Source organism: Podarcis bocagei (genome assembly GCF_964188305.1).
Source record: "Podarcis bocagei genome assembly, chromosome: 10".
Classification (NCBI taxonomy): domain Eukaryota; kingdom Metazoa; phylum Chordata; class Lepidosauria; order Squamata; family Lacertidae; genus Podarcis; species Podarcis bocagei.
This window is the reverse complement of record NC_138135.1, coordinates 11,381,933-11,397,729: the sequence shown is the minus strand read 5'-3', so window position 1 is coordinate 11,397,729 and position 15,797 is coordinate 11,381,933. Positions and strand designations below refer to the sequence as shown.

The window sequence follows — 15,797 nt, the reverse complement described above, 5'->3', positions numbered from 1 at the left end:
CTTCTTCGTCGAACACTTTTTTCTTATTTTGCTCCAGGCTTTGAATGCAGTTAAGTCTTTTCTCAAAGCACAGCAAGACTCCAAGCTTATCCAGAATTTTTAAAAAGGCTTTCCAAATGGCTACACGCTAGCAATATATATTTTTCACACATAACGGAGAAGGGGTTGCCGAAAAAGTGGGGTGCGGGGATGTGTGGGGTCTTGCATCAGAAAGCATTAATGCAAGTATTTCAGAAGGAGGGGGTGTAAGGAAAGGTTAATGATGGGGCTCAGTCATTTGTGGCTGTTTCGTTTTTCAGAGAGGGCTACATGAGCACTTAAGCAACGAGAGGCTTTTTCCAAAAAAAAATAATGTTACAGGACGCAATGTGGTCCAGGAAGGATATTGCATCATTTATCCTCAGAAGCATGATCTAACAGGGACATTTCAAACACTGCAAGTCACTCCAGACAGGCAACAGACCCAATAACTGGGAGACACAATCTCGTTTCCCAAGGAATATATTAAGTGTTTGAAGTCTGGAGGGGGGAGGTAGTATATAACAGAGGCTCCAGAAGAAATATATACAACATTGCGATTCCATGCAGCAAACCAGCAGCGGTTCTGTATTCACTGTATTTAACAACGGTCTGAAAGAAACTGGTTTGGGACCGTAATAAATTTCATTTCATTTCAACGGTCTGAAAAGACCTGCAGGTAAAGGACCCCTGGACCGGTTTAAGTCCGGTCAAAGGCGATTGTGGGGTGCGGTGCTCATCTCGCATCTACACCTGTACTCATACCTGGAGCGGCTAAAATTGTCAAGAAACTCTGGCAAGCACCCAGAAGCAATTCTATGGAATTGGGGAGTCAGGCCATTGCCAGCTACACTTCACACTGCAAAATTACACAAAAGAGACAGCAGGCACTATATATTCTGTACCAAGGGGTTGGTGGAAGGGGCGGGGGCAACAGCACTTTGAAATTACAATGCAATGGTTGAGCTTAACATATTTAAGCAGCTCTTTCTGTCCTCACATGCCACACCAATGCAATCTGTGAAAGAGAGAGCTCTCCCCAACGCCATTCTCCTCCCTTGCTGGCCGCACGTCATCCCTGCCCATTGAGCCAGCAGCGCCGCCAGATCCTACGTGGGAGACGTGCAATTTGACAGAAAATGAATGGATCGCCCCTAGGAAACCCAGCAAGGCATCACTCTGCAACAGCAGCAGCAGCAGCCAGCCCTGAAATTAGATCTCTCAAAGACCACACAGACACACCCACAAGGCATGCAGAGAGACTGAACTGCAGGATGCATTGAAAGAAGCAGCAAATGACTCCTCCCTCCTCCCCTCCTGGGTTTCACTCTATTTGCATCAGATAAGAGCCCAAGCTGAATGCATCCCATTATTTCAAGCCTTCCTCATCTTTTTTTGCAAAGAGGTACCCAGAAGAGTAAAAGGAACCCAGAGCTTGCTAAGGGAGACTAGGGTTTTTCCTTTAGGCTACAAGGAGAAAGAGGCGTAACCAAAGGAATCTCTACCTGCACAATTACAAACATGAACAGAAAAGCTCTCAGAGAATAGGAATGGGGGTGATACTCATTTTAAAGACAGGGTATGCTTTTTGCAAGGGCCCCAAAGATTGTGGGTAAGGAAGCGCCACCTGTTCTCTTCCCCCATAAGGCTAACTTTCTCCCTTCAAGGTGGGCATATGGCCTAGCAGGCAGTAAAGCCGGTCAGTAGGCAACAGGGATGGGAGATGAATGACTGATTCAGGGCTTCAAAGCCCCCACCTGCAACTCAAGAGAGGCTTTCCAACACTGCTTCTAGGACAGCAATGCTTAGGAACATCCCCGGTTCCTTGGGGGCTTTTAAAAGACAAAACATAATTAAAACCCGGAGGGGAAGATGTGGATTGAGAGAAAATGCCTGGATTAACTATGTGCATGAATTAATTCGGCTGCCAGGGAAAGGGGGGGGGGGAGATCAGGTGAAGATTGCAGAAGGAAATCCCTTTGCAAGAGGCTTAGTCTTTGTGCCTAGCTGCTCTTAAGGGAGTTGCTAGACTACAACTACCATCATCCCTGACCTCAGGCTACGCTGGTTGTGGGCTGATGATTCTGAAGTCCACATCATCAGGAAGGACAAAGGTTCCCCTTTCTGCAAAGCCAAAGCAGATTGTGCCAGCCAGATTGGGCAGCCCCACTGAAAGCCTGCTGTTAAGAAGTTGCCTGTTCCACAAGAACAGGAGAGGCTGCCTTATATATGGTGCAAGGCCTTTGGTCCAGGCAGCACAGGATCACCTAGCTTTGCTCAGCCAAGTCTCCCAAGGTTGCAGGCAGGGGACACTTCCTGCCCTTATCTGGAGATGCCACGGACTGAACCTGCCTGGCTCCTGATGCAGATCAGATGCGGCTGAGCCAAGGACCTTTCCTTAAGTCAGACTACTGGTCCACAAAGCTCAGCTTCCTGGGATCGTTGCCAATCAGGCCAGATCCATACAAACCACCTGAAGGCCCCCCACAGAATCCTGGGAAACGTAGTTTCACACAGAGAGAGCCAGCACCCTATCAAACTACAGTTCCTAAGATTGTTTGTGGTGGCAGTGGGAGTCATGTGCTTTAAATGCGTGGGGTGAACCTGCTCCTTCCACTAGAGATGAGCAGGCAGGGGGTCATTCTGCAAGCAAAACTGGGAGAATAGGAAAGGGGAGGAGGTAATAGGGGGCGCTTCCTCGGAGGTGCAATTCGGCAAGGCACCCATCCCTCCTCCTCCTCCTCCTCCTCTTTTGCAGCCCGACCTTTTTCTCCCACCCACGTGGAGCCGGGGTCCTTTTACCGCCGGCCCCAGCAACCCACTCATCCGGACGGGCAGCTATTTCCCCAGGGGCGCGACGACCCCGCCGGGGGATGGTTCCCACGCTGAGCGATGCGCAGGCGGCTGGGACACGCCTTTCACTGAAGAAAGCCGAGCATCAGCTTGAGTCGCCACCGCTTTGAACGCCAAAGGAAGCCTCCGGTGCGCTCTCCAGGAAGCGGGAGACCTCGAGCCATGGGGGACCGACGCTTTCCTTGGAGAGCTGCTGGGAGTCCCCAAGGCACCACCCGGAGCTGCATCGTGGAGCCGTGGTGTGACTCAGCAGCGAGGCAGGCGCCTGCTCCGCACATCGCGCGCGGAGAGCCCCTGGAGGGGAGCGCGCCCCTGCCGCCGCCATGCGAGTCGTGCAGCGCATCGCATCGCCGCCGCCGCGGGAGGAGGGCAGAGGAAGCGGAGGCGTGGCGCACCGGCGCATAGGAGAGCATTTTAGGTCATCCACATGGCCCTGCCGGCCCGGCTAGCCGGGAATAGCTTCTTTCCTGCCTCGCCGGACCTTCGCGATAAGCGAGGCAGAAGCGCAGCCGGCTCTCTCCTTCCAGCCGGCAGCTTCTCCAAGGCTCGGTTTCAACCCTGCCTGGAGAAGACCACGGGGGGGGGGGGAGAGAGCGAGGCCCGGCTCCCTAGCCGCCGCTTCTCCACACGCGGCAGCCGAGCCCTTTCCGCCCGCCGTGCAGGCGCGGCTCGTTTCCGGGCACCGGCGAAGGAGAGGCGCGCAAGGTTGCCGGTGGCCGCCAGCCCGCACGACGCCGGCTCCCCGCCCACGGCGCCGAGAACGGGCGCGCGGAGGGGTCCACGCGGGGCTGCACAGCTCGAGACTCCCGTCCCACCAAAGAGAGAGGCAGGAAAAAAAAACACTTTTCAGTCTAAACAAAAAAACAAACACCATGAAAACGCCTTTTCCCTGGCGAACAATATGCGCACAGTGCGTTTTACGCACTGGATGCTACCCAATTTCTTAAAAAATGGAAAAAATGCATTCTACTTTAAATCAGATCCTTATTTTTACCAGACCCATCTTTCTCTTCTACAGATTTTAGGGGTCAACCGGGTCCTTTGCGTACCCCCAAAAAAGTCCCACGCCCCCAAATCACGTTCCCTCTCCTCCACGAATACTCAAGGACGCCCCGTCTCCAAAACCGACGCCGAGGCGCCTCCAACCTTCAGCATCTCGCGTCTGGTTTAGCGGATGATACTCCGAATCCCTGCGATGCGATGATACTCCGAATCCCTGCCGATTAACTGCACGACCCCCGCCGGTCGATTCCCACCCCCAGCCCCTATTGTACTCACATCTATGGGGCAGCGCCGGGTGATTGTCGGGCGGGAGCCAAATTTTCTGGATGCGGCTTTGCGTTAGCTCCATCGGCATTTTTAAAGCGAAGGTCTCGACGCGCCCCGGTTCCACCTTGGGTTGAGGATGCGGCGGCCCGAGGAAAGGCGAGACGTGGGTGGAGAGAAGAAAACAAAGAAGCCCTTTCTCTTTCCTTTTTATTATTATCTTCTGGGTCTGTCTCGCTTCCTTTTCCAGGAATCGGGGGACTCCTGTCGTCTCCTAAGGGGTCTAGGCTGTAACGCAATTTAATATGTATCTAAACCGACTTTCCAAAAAGAAATTCCCCCTTCCCCCTGCTGGATTGAAAGGAAAGACAGCTCTCTCTTCGATCCCCGGTCAAGAATCGGAACAAGCCCTTGCAAAGCAGAAAAGCGAGGCTGTTAGTCCTTAAATGCCCTTCTCTTTGAGATCAGATTAATAGATGCGCTCCGGATCGGGTTCATTCAGCGCTACGAGTGACTCGCGGCTGCCCGGCACGGCTATTTCTATAGGCTGGCCTGCCGGGGGAAAAACGAGCCTGGCGTCACGGCCCGCCTCCTCCTGCCGGGGCCAAGGGGGCGGGAGAAGCTCTTTCGCTCCCTCTCGCGTCCTGAAGGAGGAAAGGAGGCGAGACGCGGCGCAAAGCAGCCCCCGGCTGCCCCCATCCGTCGGCCGGCTGAACTGAAGCCGGCGCGGCGCGCTCTGCAGAGACAAAGCGACACGAAAAACCTTTTCCAGGCGGGGCAACAAAAGGACCATTTGAAAAGGAAGATTAGTAAAGGGTTTCCCCAACAGCTGCAATTCCCATCATCCCTGACCACTGGTCCTGCTAGCGAAGGATGATGGGAGTTGCAGTCCAAGAACAGCTGGAGACCCAAGCTGGGGAAACACTGATTTGATACATATTCCCAGATGTTGGTGGACTACAGCTCCCGTAAAGGTAAAGGGACCCCTGACCATTAGTCGTGGCCGACTCTGGGGTTGCGGCACTCATCTCGCTTTATTGGCTGAGGGAGCCGGCGTACAGCTTCCGGGTCATGCAGCCAGCAGGACTAAGCCACTTCAGGCAAACCAGAGCAGCGCACGGAAACGCCGTTTACCTTCCCGCCGGAGTGGTACCTATTTATCTACTTGCACTTTGACATGCTTTCGAACTGCTAGGTTGGCAGGAGCAGGGACCGAGCAACGGGAGCTCACCCCGTCGCGGGGATTCGAACCGCCGACCTTCTGGTCGTGGCGGATGTTCTCCTGGAGACACCTAGTTTGGTTGTCCTAGGGGATTTTAACATCCACGCCGACACGACCTTACAAGGGGCCGCTCGGGACTTCGTGGAAAGCATGGCCTCCATGGGGCTGTCCCTGAATAAGTTGGGCCCAACTCATAGTCATGGACATGCCTTAGACCTGGTATTCACCTCTAGCGACGTGGGTGATCTGACACTAAGTAAAAATGAAACCAAAGAAGTGCCATGGTCAGATCACTTCCTGGTGCAACTGGACTTCTCCGCGACCCTTCCCCTCTGCAGGGAGGTGGGACCAATTCGGATGGTCCGCCCCCGCCACTTAATGGATCCAAATGGTTTCCAGAGAGTGGTAGGGGATGCTTTATCCCATGTTGATGGCCTTTCAGCTGATTCCCTGGTGGCCCGCTGGAATGCGGAGTTAACCAGGGCTATCGACTGTCTGGCTCCGAAGCGCCCTCTCCGATTGCATGGAGCCCGGACAGCCCCGTGGTTTTCTTCGGAGCTGAGGGCGATGAAACAATCGCTGAGACGGCTAGAGCGTCGGTGGCAGAAAACTCACTCCGAATCTGACCGGACACAGGTTAGAGCTCAACGTCGAGCCTACCAAGTGGCGATAGCGACGGCGAAGAAGACTTTCTTCACCGCCTCTATTGCATCTGCAGAAAATAGTAGCAGGAGACTCTTTCAGGTGGTCCGCAATTTAACGGAACCACCTTTACCACCGGGGCCTTGTAAAGACCCCAAGATCTCCTGCAACGATTTTGCAAAGTTTTTTGCAGATAAAATCACTCATATTCGGAAGGAGCTAGACACCACCGTGGGAGCAGGGCTGGGGCGGGAGAGTGCTAGAGCCCTGTCTGGTCAAGTTGCATGGAATCAATTTCAATCCGTTACCCCCGAGGATGTGGACAGGCTGCTTGGACGAGTGAAACCAACCACCTGTCTCCTTGATCCTTGCCCATCCTGGCTTATAAAAGCTAGCCGGGAAGGGCTGGGCGATGGGCTCTGTGGGGTGGTGAATGCTTCCCTCTGTGAGGGAACATTCCCAGATCTGCTGAAAGAGGCGGTCATTAAACCGCTTCTTAAAAAACCATCTTTAGACCCGGCCAGTATGGCCAACTATCGCCCAGTCTCAAATCTTCCATTCCTGGGCAAGTTGATTGAGCGAGTGGTTGCTGAACAACTCCAGGCACGCCTGGAGGATGCGGACCATTTGGATCCCTTCCAATCAGGGTTCAGGCCTCATCATGGGACTGAAACTGCCTTGGTCGCACTGGTTGATGATCTCTGGCGAGCTAGGGACAAAGGTGAGAGCTGTTTCCTAGTTCTGCTGGATCTCTCAGCGGCCTTTGATACAATCGACCATAACATCCTTCTGGACCGTCTAGAGGGGTTGGGAGCTGGGGGCACTGTTATACAGTGGTTTCGCTCCTTCCTCCTGGGCCGTGTTCAGAAAGTGGTGGTGGGGGATGAGTGTTCAGACCCTTGGGCCCTCACTTGTGGGGTGCCTCAGGGTTCCGTCCTCTCCCCCATGCTTTTTAACATCTATATGAAGCCGCTGGGAGAGATCATCAGGGGGTTTGGACTGGGTGTCCATCAATATGCAGATGATACCCAGCTCTACCTTTCTTTCAAATCAGAACCAGTGAAGGCGGTGAAGGTCCTGTGTGAGTGCCTGGAGGCGGTTGGAGGATGGATGGCGGCTAATGGATTGAAGTTGAATCCTGACAAGACAGAAGTACTGTTTTTGGGGGACAGGGGGCGGGCTGGTGTGGAGGACTCCCTGGTCCTGAATAGGGTAACTGTGCCCCTGAAGGACCAGGTGCGTAGCCTGGGAGTCATTTTGGACTCACAGCTGTCCATGGAGGCGCAGGTCAATTCTGTATCCAGGGCAGCTGTCTACCAACTCCACCTGGTACGCAGGCTGAGACCCTACCTGCCCGCAGACTGTCTGGCCAGAGTGGTGCATGCTCTAGTTATCTCCCGCTTGGACTACTGCAATGCGCTCTACGTGGGGCTACCTTTGAAGGTGACTCGGAAACTACAGCTAATCCAGAATGCGGCAGCTAGACTGGTGACTGGGGGCGGCCGCCGAGACCACATAACACCGGTCTTGAAAGACCTACATTGGCTCCCAGTACGTTTCCGAGCACAATTCAAAGTGCTGGTGTTGACCTTTAAAGCCCTAAACGGCTTCGGCCCAGTATACCTGAAGGAGCGTCTCCACCCCCATCGTTCTGCCCGGACACTGAGGTCCAGCGCCGAGGGCCTTCTGGCGGTTCCCTCATTGCGAGAAGCGAAGCTACAGGGAACCAGGCAGAGGGCCTTTTCGGTGGTGGCGCCCGCCCTGTGGAATGCCCTCCCATCGGATGTCAAGGTGATGGACAACTACCTGACATTCAGAAGACATCTTAAGGCGGCCCTATTCAGGGAAGCTTTTAATGTATGATATTTTAGTGTTTTTTGGTTTCTGTGGAAGCCGCCCAGAGTGGCTGGGGAAACCCAGCCAGATGGGCGGGGTACAATAATAATAATAATAATAAATTTTATTTATATCCCGCCCTCCCCAGCCGAAGCCGGGCTCAGGGCGGCTAACAACAATAAAACAGTACAAAAGTACAACATAAACAACATTCTAAAATCATTCATTATAAAAATTAATTAATTCAAGCCACTGGCAACCATTGGGCCAGAGCTCTGCGAAGATTGCCGAGGGAGGGAGTCAGGCTGTGCCCTGGCCAAAGGCCTGGTGGAACAGCTCTGTCTTGCAGGCCCTGCGGAAAGATGTCAAGTCCCGCAAGGCCCTGGTCTCTTGTGACAGAGCGTTCCACCAGATCGGAGCCACAGCCGAAAAAGCCCTGGCTCTAGTTGAGGCCAGCCTAACCTCTCTGAGGCCTGGGACCTTCAAGATGTTTTTATTTGAAGACCGTAGGTTTCTCTGTGGGGCATACCAGGAGAGGCGGTCCCGTAGGTACGAGGGTCCTAGGCCATATAGGGCTTTAAAGGTTAAAACCAGCACCTTAAACCTGATCCTGTACTCCACCGGGAGCCAGTGCAGCTGGTATAGCACCGGGTGAATGTGATCTCGCAGCGAAGACCTCGTAAGGAGTCCCGCTGCAGCATTCTGCACCCGCTGGAGTTTCTGGGTCAGTCTCAAGGGCAGCCCCACGTAGAGCGAGTTACAATAATCCAGTCTGGAGGTGACCGTCGCGTGGATCACAGTGGCTAGGTCAGGGCGAGAGAGGTAAGGAGCCAACTGCTTAGCTTGGCGGAGATGGAAAAATGCCGCCTTTGTTATAGCTGCAATCTGCGCCTCCATGGAAAGGGAGGTGTCGAAGATTACACCCAAACTCTTAACGGACGGTGCTGGCACTAATTGCGCCCCCGCAAGAGATGGGAGTTGCCCCCCCAATCCCATATCACCCCGTCCCAGCCACAGGACCTCTGTCTTCGAAGGATTTAGCTTCAACCGGCTCCCACGTAACCATCCAGCCACAGCTTCCAAACATCTGGTCAGTGTGTCTGGGGCCGAGTCAGGATGGCCATCCATCAACAGATAGAGTTGGGTGTCATCGGCATACTGATGACAACCCAGCCCAAAACTCCGAACAAGCTGGGCGAGGGGGCGCATAAAGATGTTGAAAAGCATCGGGGAGAGTATCGCACCCTGAGGTACTCCACACACCAAGGAGTGGCGCGATGACAATTCCCCCCCAAGCGCCACCCTCTGTCCCCGACCAGAGAGAAACGAGCGCAGCCATTGAAGGACTGTGCCCTGGATCCCCACGTCGGCAAGGCGGTGGTCCAGAAGTTCGTGATCGACCATGTCGAAAGCTGCTGATAGATCTAGAAGAATCAGCAGCTCCGACCCGCCTCGATCCAGCTGTCTACGAAGGTCATCTGTTAGGGCGACCAGAGCCGTCTCGGTCCCATGACCAGCGCGGAAGCCGGACTGGAATGGATCCAGAGCCGATGTTTCATCCAGAAACCCACCAAGCTGTTCAGCAACCGCTCTCTCAATCACCTTACCCAGGAACGGAAGATTCGAAACCGGGCGGTAATTGGATAGATCTAAAGGATCTAATGATGTTTTCTTTAAGAGCGGGCGCACCACTGCCTCCTTCAGTTCCCCTGGGAATGTCCCCGTGCCAAGGGACAAATTGATGATATCCCCCAGGAGGGCCCGCACCTCGTCTGGACACGCTCTAATCAGCCAAGACGGGCACGGGTCGAGAGGACAGGTGGTGGGCTTTCCAGCTCGGAGGAGTCTGTCCACATCGGCTGGGGATATCTGGTCGAAGTGGTCCAATACTGGACCCGAGGACAGTCGAGGGGCCTCCAGTTCCTTTATTGTATCCAAATTGGCAGGGAGGTCATGGCGGAGCGACAAGACCTTCTCCGCAAAAAAGCTCGCAAATGCCTCACAGCCGTGTGTCAATTTGTTATTTAAATTTGGCTGTCCCTCAAGGGACGTTAAAGACCTGATTATACTAAATAATTGCGCTGGGCGAGAGCTAGCGGATGCAATGGAGGCCGAGAAGTATGACTTCTTAGCAGCCTTCACCGCCATCTCGTAGGTTTTCATAAAAGCCCTATAAGATGTTCTTGAGGCTCCGTCACGGGCACCCCGCCATACTCGCTCTAGCCGTCTGAGGTCCCGCTTCATTTTCCGGAGCTCCTCGGTAAACCAGGGAGCCCGGTTTCTGCGGGGTCGCAGAGGGCGCTTAGGTGCGATCTCATCGATGGCTGCCAGGAGCTGGGCATTCCAGCCCTCAACAAGCTCAGTCAATGAGTCGCCAGGGGGAGCAAGGTCCCGCAAGGCTTGGCGGAATCTCTCAGGGTCCATCAGCCTCTGCGGGCGAGCCCAAGTTGGCTCGCCACCTAAGCAGGGTGGGGGTGGAAAGTCAATCCTGGCTTTCAGAGCGTAGTGATCAGACCATGGCACCTTAATCGAAGGAGACATGATCACATCTATACCGACGCCAAAGATCAAATCCAGCGTGTGGCCTGCTTGATGTGTGGGGCCCGAAACAAACTGGGAGAGCCCTAGTGTCGCCATGGAAGACACCAGGTCCAGAGCCTGTGAGGAGGGAGTGGCATCAGCATGGATGTTGAAGTCCCCCAATACCAATAGGTTAGGGAACTCCAAGGCCCAGCCGGCCACCGCCTCCAATAGGCCTGACAGGGTGGCTGCTGGTGCGCTAGGTGGCCGGTACACCAGCCAGACAGCCAAGCTCTCCTCGGAGCCCCACACTAGGCCAACACATTCGATGCCGGGGATCGATGGCGATGGTAGAGCCCTGAAAGGACAATCTTCCCGGATTAATAATGCCACCCCTCCCCCCCGGCCCACAGTCCGCGACTGGTGGAGGACAGAGAAACCCGGGGGCGCCATCTCTCGTAAGGTAACTGTTGCCCCTTCGCGCACCCAGGTCTCCGTCACACAAGCCAGGTCGACCCCCTGCGAGATAAAGAAATCTCGCAGGGTGGCGGTTTTATTGCCTATAGACCTGGCATTGCACAGCACCAGTGACGGAGGTGAGTAATCCTTGCTCACCCTACCCTCGTCCCTCGGGATGGGGCGCAGATTGGAAAGGGTACGAGCGTATCCATATCTCGATCCCCTTCGCCTGTAACATCTGCCCCCACCGCCATACCTCCCTCGCCCCTCCACGGTAGCAATCCCAGGCCTCATAGTGGCCTCCATTGATGGCAATTAATATTATTCTTTCGCAGCCTAGAACAATAAAACCTTAAAACAATAAAAACAAAAAACAAAAACAACCCAGAAAACAATAAAACAATACAAACAAAAACTGCAAAAATTACAAATTCATCAAAATCTAACAAATTCCCCAGCCCACCCAAACATCCATCCCACCCCCATATATAGAATCGAAAAGGAAAGGGAAATATTAAAAAACAAAAACAAAACAAAACATGTTAAAAAGAGCTCTGCACTCCTCCGGGTCCTCCTGGGCAGTAGCAGCATCAATGGCAACAACCATCCTTGTGAGGCCCCACCCTGGGCCAGATAGTAAGTGGCAGGAGCAGTCCTTGTGAGGCCTGTCAGGCCCTCCCTGGGCCAGGTGGTAAGTGGCAAGAAGGAGCAGGGCCCTCAGGCACTCACGCAGGAGAGTCTTCCTGGGCAGCAGAGCAGTCCTTGTGAGGCCGCAGGCCCCGCCCCAAGCCAGATGGTAAGTGGCAAGAGCAGGGCCCTCCGGCACTCACCACAGGGGAGTCTTCCTGGGCAGCAGAGCAGTCCTTGTGAGGCCGCAGGCCCCGCCCCAAGCCAGATGGTAAGTGGCAAGAGCAGGGCCCTCCGGCACTCACCACAGGGGAGTCTTCCTGGGCAGCAGAGCAGTCCTTGTGAGGCCCCAGGCCCCGCCCCAAGCCAGATGGTAAGTGGCAAGAGCAGGGCCCTCAGGCACTCACCACAGGGGAGTCTTCCTGGGCAGCAGAGCAGTCCTTGTGAGGCCGCAGGCCCCGCCCCAAGCCAGGTGGTAAGTGGCAAGAGCAGGGCCCTCAGGCACTCACCACAGGGGAGTCTTCTTGGGCAGCAGAGCAGTCCTTGTGAGGCCCCAGGCCCCGCCCCAAGCCAGATGGTAAGTGGCAAGAGCGGGGCCCTCAGGCACTCACCACAGGGGAGTCTTCCTGGGCAGCAGAGCAGTCCTTGTGAGGCCCCAGGCCCCGCCCCAAGCCAGGTGGTAAGTGGCAAGAGCAGGGCCCTCAGGCACTCACCACAGGGGAGTCTTCCTGGGCAGCAGAGCAGTCCTTGTGAGGCCGCAGGCCCCGCCCCAAGCCAGGTGGTAAGTGGCAAGAGCAGGGCCCTCAGGCACTCACCACAGGGGAGTCTTCCTGGGCAGCAGAGCAGTCCTTGTGAGGCCGCAGGCCCCGCCCCAAGCCAGATGGTAAGTGGCAAGAGCAGGGCCCTCAGGCACTCACCACAGGGGAGTCTTCCTGGGCAGCAGAGCAGTCCTTGTGAGGCCCCAGGCCCCGCCCCAAGCCAGATGGTAAGTGGCAAGAGCAGGGCCCTCAGGCACTCACCACAGGGGAGTCTTCCTGGGCAGCAGAGCAGTCCTTGTGAGGCCCCAGGCCCCGCCCCAAGCCAGATGGTAAGTGGCAAGAGCGGGGCCCTCAGGCACTCACCACAGGGGAGTCTTCCTGGGCAGCAGAGCAGTCCTTGTGAGGCCGCAGGCCCCGCCCCAAGCCAGATGGTAAGTGGCAAGAGCAGGGCCCTCAGGCACTCACCACAGGGGAGTCTTCCTGGGCAGCAGAGCAGTCCTTGTGAGGCCCCAGGCCCCGCCCCAAGCCAGATGGTAAGTGGCAAGAGCAGGGCCCTCAGGCACTCACCACAGGGGAGTCTTCCTGGGCAGCAGAGCAGTCCTTGTGAGGCCCCAGGCCCCGCCCCAAGCCAGATGGTAAGTGGCAAGAGCGGGGCCCTCAGGCACTCACCACAGGGGAGTCTTCCTGGGCAGCAGTTACTTAACTGCATCATTGGTGGACTGCACACTTAATAAACAAATAATAAATTATTATTATTATTATTATTATTATCTGATCGGCAAGTCCTAGGCTCTGTGGTTTAACCCACAGGGCCACCCGCATCCCAGCCACAGCTCCCATATCCCCAGCCATATTCCCGGATTCCCAAACGTCTTGCTCTGCTTTCCTTTGGACCGCATCAGCAAGGCTGAGAGAGGGGTCTTGTGGTCAGGGCAGCCCAGGACCCCCTGAAACGCTGCTCAGGATCGCACCTTGAAGAAATCACTTTGGTGCTGCTAACACAGCAGTTTGACTTCACGCCCAGAGGCACACTCCCTTGTCTCTTGAGACAGACTGCATGCCAACAATTCTCAGATCAGATCAGTGGCATAGCGTGGGTTGTCAGCACCCGGGGCAAGGCAAGTAATTTGCGCCCCCTAACCCGTGGATTTGCGCGCCCTAACCCTAACCCCCAGATGTTGCGCCCGGTGTGGCCGGCCCCCCCCCTGCACCCCCCACGCTATGCCACTGGATCAGATCATTCTCAACCAGCTTAGCCAATGGGTATGGGGTGGTGTTTGTTGCTGTAGCCCAAAAACTGGAGGGGGACCCAAGACTGAACAACAATGTAATAAGATATAGAGGATGTTGTGGAAGGAAACAATTAAGCCTGTTTTGTCCCTACTGGAGTTATTTGGACTAGACTTTTTGGGCTTATTCCCAAGAAAACCTGCACAGAAAATTGCAGCGCTGGTATCCTCGTGGCAGGATTTTGGGGCTGAACTCCAGGGCCCCCACTCAGCAAAAGGATCCCCAAACACACCAGGGCTTTCTCACTACATATTGAAATAAGGAGGTAAAGCACATTAGCATCTAAAGAGCGGCACCCATGAGGCCATTAAACCCAGAATTCAAAATTACTTAACTGCATCATTGGTGGACTGCACACTATTTAATTATCTCACTAAAATCAATTGGACTGTCCCTAGCAATCCAGTGAGTGCAATGGGATTTACTGCTGGGTAGATCCCCAGCAAGCAAAGTCAAGGATGGATGAGGGGAGCTGTAGACCGGCAACATCTGGAGGGCCAGAGGTTTTCCCTGTCCCTGGGGAAAAAGTATTTCGATTGGATCATAAAGGGAAGGCTGTGAAATTATTTCCTTTTAATCATTCGGCCAAATCCAATGATCACTTTCCACAGAGAGTTGCATGCATGGGAAGCTGCCTTATACAGAGCCAGACCATTGGCCCATCTAGGTCAGTGTTGTCAAGACTGACTGGCAGCTGCTCTCCAGGGTTATCCAGAGGGGTCTCTCCCCATCCTGCCTGGAGATGCCAGGGACAGGACTGGGGGACCTTCTGTCTGCAAAGCAGATGTTCTTACTATTGAGCGATGGAAATTTCCTTGTACGCAATGAGATTACCGGTTCATCTTGCTCAGTACTGCCGTCACCCCTTGGTTTTCCAGTTAGCAACCCACAAGCTTCATTCAGGGGGGCTGCGGCACCTGTGGATTTATGGTTGAAGAAATATTTTTATCTGTTTTTAACTGAACTTATTATTGCATCTTACTGTACAGCAGTTCTCGCCATAGCACACCAAAATACAATACAGCCATACCTCGGAAGTTGGAAGGAATCCATTCTGGAAGTCTGCTCGACTTCCATAACGTTCGGAAACCAAGGCACGGCTTCCGATTGGCTGCAGGAAGTTCCTGCAGCCAATCGGAAGCCACAGAACCAACATTGGATGTTCGGGTTCCAAAGAACGTTCACAAACCGGAACCCTCGCTTACAGGTTTGCGGCGTTCAGGAGCCAAAACGTTTGACTTGCAAGGCAAGAAGAAGAAGAAGAAGAAAAAGAAGAGGAGGAGGAGGAGGAGTTTGGATTTGATATCCCGCTTTATCACTACCCAAAGGAGTCTCAAAGCAGCTAACATTCTCCCCCACAACAAACACTCTGTGAGGTGAGTGGGGCTGAGAGACTTCAGAGAAGTGTGACTAGCCCAAGGTCACCCAGCAGCTGCTTGTGGAGGAGCAGGGAAGCGAACCCAGTTCACCAGATTACGAGTCCACCACTCTTAACCACTACACCACGCTGGCTGAAAGCGGCAACGAAAAATACAATTAAAAAAATGGCCGTATCTAGCAAAAGTATAGTTGCTACAAGACGCAGAAAAATCATTAATTGGTCCCAGAAGACCCTCAGCAATTTTCAAGTGGTCCGTAGTGGGGAATGGTTTAGGAACCACTGGGTAGCCGGGACTCACAGCCTCTCTCCGGGGTTTCAGACATGGCACGTTCCCAGTTTTATACCTGGAAATACTGGGATCAAATCTGGGACTTCCTAAATGCAGAGCAGATATGCTCTACCCTTCCTTACTATGCAAACTCTATACTAGCCATGCCTCTGACTGGGAACAAGGGGACTGGCTCTGAACTAGTTTTTCTTTTTTGCTTTCTGGTGCTCTGAAACGGGACATTGCTGGTAAATTGAAGAGGAAACACATTTTATCTTGAAAGGATTGGCAAGGCAATTTTTGGAGCAACGTTTAAAATGATGCTGCTGGATTCAGAAAAGAGAGTTGCACACGAGATGGGGAGAGGAGAGAACAGGGCCTTTGTATGGTACTAACTTGGGGTTTTTTTCTGCAAGAGAAATTATCAACAGGCATTTCCACAAATGCAAAACTAGCTGCTTGAAGGAATGCCATTCTGATTACCATTTAAAGGCGCAGCACAGTCCTCAGGGCGCACCTATCATTATGGACTGCTGGGGACTTCGCATAGCGTGCCAGGGATGGATTTGGGTTTCTGTTTTGGATGCAAGAGTTCTACACCCATCAATGTTGCTTCAAGCTGACAGCATTTCCATAGGAAGCTGCCTTGCACTCAGA

The 15,797-nt window shown here is 54.0% G+C and overlaps 1 protein-coding gene and 1 long non-coding RNA gene across 10 annotated transcripts in view; one reads left to right on the top strand and one right to left on the bottom strand.

The window, feature by feature from the left end:
- LOC308595853 overlaps positions 1-15,797 on the top strand; it is a 222,866-nt gene that overhangs the window by 155,693 nt on the left and 51,376 nt on the right. The window lies entirely within an intron of this gene.
- Positions 1-15,797, bottom strand: part of PFKFB3 (6-phosphofructo-2-kinase/fructose-2,6-biphosphatase 3) — an 83,908-nt gene that overhangs the window by 35,085 nt on the left and 33,026 nt on the right. For 5 of the 9 annotated variants that reach the window (XM_081210084.1, XM_081210083.1, XM_081210090.1 and 2 more), the window contains exons 2-3: positions 14,326-14,408; positions 4,150-4,425 (exon numbers count right to left, since the gene is read on the bottom strand). The exons of 1 other annotated variant lie outside the window; for it this stretch is intronic. In XM_081210084.1, coding sequence (XP_081066210.1) covers positions 4,150-4,228 — 79 coding nt within the window. In that variant the 5' untranslated portion in view covers positions 4,229-4,425; positions 14,326-14,408. Of the gene's footprint in view, positions 1-4,149; positions 4,426-14,285; positions 14,409-15,797 lie in introns of all 9 variants that reach the window. 3 more of the 9 variants (XM_081210085.1, XM_081210087.1, XM_081210086.1) reach the window with 3 other exon arrangements.